The 6,999-nt window shown below is 51.8% G+C and overlaps 1 protein-coding gene across 3 annotated transcripts; it reads right to left on the bottom strand.

Annotated features, from left to right (window-relative positions):
* Positions 1–1,387: 1,387 nt before the first annotated feature.
* On the bottom strand, positions 1,388–6,461 carry PNMA8A (PNMA family member 8A). 3 transcript variants are annotated; one of them, XM_058425899.1, is made up of 3 exons: positions 6,235–6,461; positions 4,423–5,970; positions 1,388–3,506 (listed from the first exon to the last, which is right to left on the bottom strand). In XM_058425899.1, the coding sequence occupies exons 2-3, from the start codon at positions 5,890–5,892 to the stop codon at positions 3,468–3,470; spliced, it is 1,509 nt and encodes a 502-aa protein (XP_058281882.1). In that variant the 5' UTR covers positions 5,893–5,970; positions 6,235–6,461; the 3' UTR covers positions 1,388–3,467. The 3 variants fall into 3 exon arrangements, with proteins under 3 accessions (XP_058281882.1, XP_032025276.1, XP_032025275.1); XM_032169385.1 differs by having other exon boundaries at positions 4,590–5,970; XM_032169384.2 differs by having other exon boundaries at positions 4,519–5,970; positions 6,235–6,411.
* Between the last annotated feature and the right edge of the window lie 538 nt (positions 6,462–6,999).

Raw genomic sequence — 6,999 nt, 5'->3', positions numbered from 1 at the left:
CATGTGCTCCAGCCTTGGATTCCTCCCATTTTTAGGGCATGTAGGCCTTTCATGCTTTACTGACAACCTGGGCGTAACCAGTGTGAGTGACTATTATTGTGGGAGGTACTTAAACATCTTGGCCAAATAGGGCTTTTCCCATTGTGGGGGTGTGGGGGCATCCAATAAATAGACCTTCATCCAGATGCTTCTATGGGTACATGGCAGTTCCTAATGAGCTCCGTGTCCTCAAATCCCAGCTTCCCTTTTGGTCTCTTTCGCATCTTTCCTCACAATCTCCATTCACTTTCACAAAACCCCAACCTGGGCCCCTAAGGACACTTCCCCTTCCCCAAGTCTGAATTATTCCACCTGAAGCTCTTCAATGTGTATTATTAATAGAATTCTTGGCTGGGCGTGGTGGCTCACGCCTGTAATCCCAGCACTTTGGGAGGCTGAGGTGGGCGGATCACAAGGTTAAGAGATCAGAGATCGAGGCCATCCTGGCCAACGTGATGAAACCCCATCTCTACTAAAAAAAATACAAAAATATTAGCCGGGTGTGGTGGCACACCCCTGTAGTCCCAGCTACTTGGGAGGCTGAGGCAGGAGAATCGTTTGAGGCGGAGGTTGCAGGGAGCTGAGATCATGACACTGCACTTCAGCCTGGGTGACAGAGCGAGACTCCGTCTCAAAAAAAAAAAATTCTCAGGAGAAACTGTTTAAGATGCAGATAACTATGTACAACCCCCAAGAGTTCCTGAATCAGCAGGTAGGGCCACGAAATGGTACCTTGAACAGATTCCAAATGACTGATGTAGTGGCCACTCTGGTTCAGGAGTTCCTGGGGAGGGGCAGGGGAGGGCCAGAAGAAAAATAAATTTTTAGCTAAAAGATCTCAGCTTCTGGCTAGGCGTGGTAGCTCACACCTGTGATCCCAACACTTTGGGAGGCCAAGGTGGGCAGATCACTTGAGCCCAGGAGGTAGAGGCTGCAGTGGGCTGAGATCGTGCCACTGCACTCCTGCCTGGGTGACAGAGCGAAACTCCATCTCAAAAAAAAAAAAAAAAAAAACCTTGGCTTCTGTGTGAGGGAATAGGGAGAGAAAGGTTTTCATCTTCCAGCTGTTTATAAAAAAATAAACTGGCACTTTGAGGTAATTTGTGTCACCAGATACCTATTCTAGAAACCCCGAGATCTGTGGGACATCCTTCCACATCGGTGGAAAGCCATTCGCAAAGAGGACAAACGGCTTCTTCTCTCATGGATCATTAACAATTCTCGAAGCTTGAACCCGTATCTGATAACCAGTCACGTCTGGCTGGGGGCACAGTTTGAAGGGGGAACCCTTTCCTCAAATTTAATAGTCCATGCAATCCCCACCTACAAAAGAGACTTAACAGGACACTTAATTTGCTAAACTTTATTTTATACATACACGTTTACATTTACTAGTCATGGTGTCAACTTGTTAACACAATGGAGCCCTAATGGACCCGTTTTGAAATTAGAAGCTCAACAGTTGCAGGCTTTGGTCTCTTCAAGAATCCAATTCACCCCTGGGTTTTGTTTGGCACACACCCCAGGAGAACTTCGATGCACAGAGCTGTGTAGCTGCAAACGGAAACCACTCTCTTTCCTCTTGTATTTTTCAGTCAGACTCACTCAGGATTTTGAAATGCATCATCACGAGAAATTTGTTTTAAAGTTGAATCACTGACAACATCTAACAACTGTTTACATTCTTTATCACAAAAACTGAAGTCGGAAAAGACGCCCTGAAAACTTGCAAGGGCTAATACTGTATGATAGAATATTACTACTGCTCACCATGTTAATACATTTACTTACTACCACACAACTGAAGAGTCACAGCAGAACAAGAGCGTGTGAATGACGAAAGGAAACTTGCTTTCAGGGTGTCAGATTATAGGACATGCACAGGAATTTCTTCCACTTCTAACCTCGCTCATCAGTCACATTTACAAGAAACTCAATTTTAAGCAAAGAGATACCAGAAATAACTAACTCAAGACGTGTACAAAAACAAGTTAACCTATGAACACAAGGCAATATTATGATAGTCTTCAACGTGACTTCCAACATATCTGAGTAGTCACTTTTCAGTTTTTTAAACATGTGAAAAAAATAGATTCGGATTACATCTTTGTGGACGTCTAGGATACAGTTTGGAAACCATTATCTCGGGGACCCTGCCCTCTCCTCTAAACATGCGCACGCAAACACACACACACACACACACACACACACACACACACACTGGTCTGGTCTAATATAGTGTGTCTGAATTCAGAGGGCAGACATTAACAGCCAAGTTTTTTTATTTGTTTGTTTTTTTGAGACAGAGTCTCACTTTGCCGCCCAGGCTGGAGTGCCGTGGCACAATCTCAGCTCATTGCAACCTCCGCCTCCTGGATTCAAGCAATTCTTCTGTCTCAGCCTCCTGAGTAGCTGGGATTACAGGAGCACACCACCACGTCCAGCTAATTTTTGTATTTTTAGTAGAGATGGGGTTTCACCTGTTGGTCAAGCTGGTCTCAAACTCCTGACCTCAAACCCGCCTTGGCCTCCCAAAGTGCTGGGATTACAGGCGTGAGCCACCGCGCCCGGCCAACAGCAAAGTTTTAAAAGATATTTTTCCCCTCTTACTATGTGAGTAGTGACCTTCCGCTGCAAAGATGGTGACAGTTTGGTGCAAAGATGGTGTGACAGTTTGCTAGACGGATGGAATTGGAGCTGGGGGCCTAGGAATGCCTGCATCCTTCCCTACAATCACCCCCCTTCCCCACAGGATTCCTAAGAGGGCTCATCCCAAATGGGAATCAAAGTGCCATTTTTACTAACAGACTTTAAAACTCAAAGACTTTGAGGTCTAGGCAGACATTCTTTTTCCCTAAAACTAACTCTTGGGACCTCCTGGCTAGATAACTGGAGAATAGAAGCTGAGACTGAAGGAGCAATGAAGCCAGGTTTGCAGTGAAAGTCCTGGCTTAACTTACCCAGCTGGTTACACAAGAGGAAGGCAGGAGGGAGAATACAGCAGGGCCACCCAGCTCTTCCAAACGCCAGGGCCTGCAGAGGTCGCTGACCATTCCGAGGAGGGAGCGAGGCGTGGGGGAGAAAAGCTGAACATGGATGAGTGTTAACAGTGACCCTGCTCATGCATAAAGGGGAATGAATGTTCTAGAATTTTCCCAATCCTCTTACCAACTCTCCTGCCTCTGAAGGGAAGGTGAGTAGAGGAGGCGGGAGTAGAGGAGGCGGTGAAACGGCAGGCCTGGTAGAGAAAAGAGCATAGAGATCCACCTCCCTTCCCCAACTCCCTCCCACCCAAGACCTCACCTATCGTTTACCTCAGAGCCAGATCTCTATCAACAGGGGCCCTAAGAGAGTCCAAAGTCTTATTTTATTCAGTGGCAAGAGAAAACTTGGTTGACTTGGAACTTCTTCCTTGTTCTTTCAACTCCTCAGTATGGGTGGTCCCCCAGATCAAACCTTTCTGGATTCTGCAAATAAATGAGAGAACAGCTCAAGAAGGGAAGCAGAGAGGTGTCATTAGGAAATGCATTACTTCCAAGAAATTTCTGGGTCCCTGAACATTTCTGTTCCCCAGCCAGGTCTCTAGAAAACTTTACCCTTAAAGCCACATACCCCGCAAACACTATAACTCCAAAGTATTAATTTTTTTGGGGGGGGGGCGGACAGGGTCTCACTCTATCGCCCAGGCTGGAGTGCAGCGGTGTGATCTTGGCTCCCTGCAACCTCCACCTCCCAGGTTCAAGCGATTCTCATGCCTCAGCCTCCCCAGTAGCTGGGATTACAGGCACAAACCACCATGCCCAGCTAATTTTTGTATTTTTAGTAGAGATGGGGTTTCATCAGGTTGGCCAGGCTGGTCTCGAACTCCCGACCTCAGGTGATCTGTCTGCCTTGGCCTCCCAAATCATTAAATTTTTTTTTTTTTTGCAGACAGAGTCTCACTCTTGTCACCCAGGCTGGAGGGCAGTGGCACAATCTAGGCTCACTACAACCTCCGCCTCCCAGGTTCAAGAGATTCTCCTGCCTCAGCCACCCGAGTAGCAGGGATTACAGGCGTGTGCCACCACACCCGGCTAATTTTTTGTATTTTTAGTAGAGATGGGGTTTCACCATGTTGGCCAGGCTGGTCTTGAACTCCTGACCTCAGGCGATCTGCCCACCTTGGCTTCCCAAAGTGCTGGGATTACAGGCGTGAGCCACCAAGCCTGGGCCCAAACCATTAAATTCTCATCAAGGAAGATGGGTCATATGGAGTGGCAAATGACCACAGCAACACTCATTGATAAACAATTGGTCGGTGGGTTTGCTCTGCTGCCTCCTGCCCACCAGATGTCCCCAGCATCAGCCTTCAGGGGCTCCTGGAAGGGCGGTCTGGGCTCTTACCCTCCTCAACTGGTGTGTCATCCACCTCCTGCCATGCACCAGGGTCCTCCTCATCACCCGCTTGACCCACCACCTCCTTGGGCTCCTCTGCCCCACCTGCCACTCCTGCTCCTCCTGCCTCATCCACTTGCTGGCACGAGCCCAGTCACTTCTGCTGTCATTCTCACCATTGGTGGCACGCCGAGGAGAGCCTTCTGGCTTGGCCTTCGGACCCCTAGAGGTTGAGGCTGTTGCCTCGGCAGGCTGCTGGCCTCGAGGGGCCTTCTGAACTGATGCCTCCCTTCTTGAGCCCGGCCCTTTCTTTGGCATCACCGGCTTCTTCCTGCCATCTTCTGAGTCAACCAAGACGTAAGAGACAGGGCCCAAGCTAACCTTCTTCTTCTTCCTCATGGGAGCGGGGTTCTTAGCAGAGACCCAGGCCATGGCCTTCTTCTTTGGTGGGCTTTCATGGCCACCATCTTGGTCTGACTCAGAGGCGCCTCCTGGGCTCTCGATTTCTGCCCGGGCATCCTGAGGTGGCTCTCTGGGACCCTTCCAGGCACATTTCGCCATGGGCTTCTTCAAAGCCAACTCCTCCTGCTTCACACAGGGCTTTCTGCTGCCCTTGATCGGCTCTGAGATTGCCATGCTTTCAGCATCACTCGCCTCAGCATCCTCCAAGTTGGCTGTGCTGTTGGAATTGATGCCTTTGGGTTTTTTCCAGGGCACTGCTTCCTGCTTGGGGTTCTTCTTCTGCTTCTTTCTCCTGGAGCGAGTCTTAGCTCCAGCCCTGCGAACCAAAGCTTTGGGAGGGTCATGCTGGTCTTCCGTGGCGTTCCAGTTGTTGGGGGTCTCTGCCTTTAAGGCAGAACCCACCTCTGCTGCAAGCCCCGGTTCTTTCTTGACCTTCTTCCCTGCTGCTAAAGCCCAGGCTGCCATCTCCTCGAACTCAGCGGCCTCCTGGGCCCTGGCTTCCTCCCGGCTGCGGATCTCGGCATCCATGCAGAAGATGATCTGCACCACCGCTCCCAGGAGCACCCCCAAAGCTTCTGCCCAGTTCTCTGGGGGCTGATGCTGGTTCTGGGACAGCGTGGGGTGGTTGAGCTGGAGCAGGCGGACCACATCCTCCCAGGTGCGCCCCTCGGCATCCAGGAATTCATTCAGATTTTTTAAAAACTCAGCATCCTGGGTAGGGTCTCTACAGACCACTCTCCAGACACCACCCCTTCCTGGGAATTCACGGGGGATGGTGCTCAGATTCACACCTTCACCAACCTCAATGAGGGCAGCTTTAACATTCTCTTCCCTCACAAAAATCTTGTTGAGCACGCGGTACGGGCCCAGTGGGGAGAGGACCCCATTCAAGGTCTCCTCAATTTCTGCCTGGCCACAGTCCTCTGGGATGCCTGTGACCAATAAGGACCTGTGGATGTCCACTTCCATTCCCCTGCACCAATCCTCCAGAAGGTTCATCGCCATGGTCTTGGACATTTAGCGGCTCTGACCCTACTACGTGTAGTAATAGTCTATCAGGTGGACGTGGGCTGCAGCGGTCCCCAAACAGTAATCCTGCAAGGTGACAAGGGAGCGAGGTCAGGTTCCCAGGAAGATGGCCAAGCTCACAGATCCTAGCTGCCCCCTCCGCGGCTGGCCTGCAGGAGGCCTCACGCTTTCCCAACACCTTTCTCCCCAACCCAGGCCCCGGTGCTCACACGTGTCCCGGAATCTGCTGCAAAAGGCCCTCGGACCCTCCCCGGGGTCCCGGAATCTGCCGCAAAAGGCCCTCGGACCCTCCCCCGAGCCTGACGCTCCGCCTGCCCGGCCAGGACTTACTTGGCAGACCAGCCTCCGACCGCCCAGCCAGGCCAAGGAGAGGCAGCGAGATGCAGCCGTTTCCCAGTCGCTGGCTCCGGCTACCCCGGCACCCCTGCTAGAGGCAGAAAGGGCCAAGGAGGCGCCGTCCGCCCCCGCTCCGGCCCAGGCGGGTCACGCGGCGTCCAGCCTCGATCTCGTTAGCTGCCAGAAGCCGAGGTTGGCGTCGCAGCGCGCGTCTGCGCACTGGCTGCCGCACCGCCGCTGGGGGTCTTGGGCTGCGCAGGTGCCGACGTCTCCATGGCAACCAGGCGTGGGTTGCTAGGACTGAGCCCCGCCTGCTGCCGGCGCTGCAATTGGACCTAGGGAGCCGGGTGCAAGAGTGGCCTGTTCAGGTCGCAGAGCAAGGGGGTCTGGATACACCGCGGTGGCGCCTCCACGGAGGCCCTCTTTCCACCCAAGTGGGCCTCGCGAACACTGGGGATTAGGTCGGTGAGAAGTGCCAACATCTGTGGCTGCACCCACTGACTCTATTATCCTCTGCCCCACCTGTTGGATTCACCCAACGCAACTCTTGGGAGACACGAAATCAAGAAAGGAGGAAAACGAGGCTTTAATCGTCTTGGGTTCCTCCAACAAAAGGTACAGCCCCTGTTGGGCTCGTAGCCTTCTCTATTACAAGCAAGCTCCTGGGTTCTTCCAGGAATTTCCAGAAACTTCTACAAATTTCTCACTCTCCTCCCCGACCCCTTCTAGCATGAGGATAATAATGCCTCGCCTTTTCTT

This window comes from Hylobates moloch, unplaced genomic scaffold (assembly GCF_009828535.3).
Source record: "Hylobates moloch isolate HMO894 unplaced genomic scaffold, HMol_V3 SCAFFOLD_12, whole genome shotgun sequence".
NCBI classification, from domain to species: Eukaryota; Metazoa; Chordata; class Mammalia; order Primates; family Hylobatidae; genus Hylobates; species Hylobates moloch.
The sequence above is the reverse complement of the archived record's forward strand: the minus strand, read 5'-3'. Positions and strand labels throughout refer to the sequence as shown.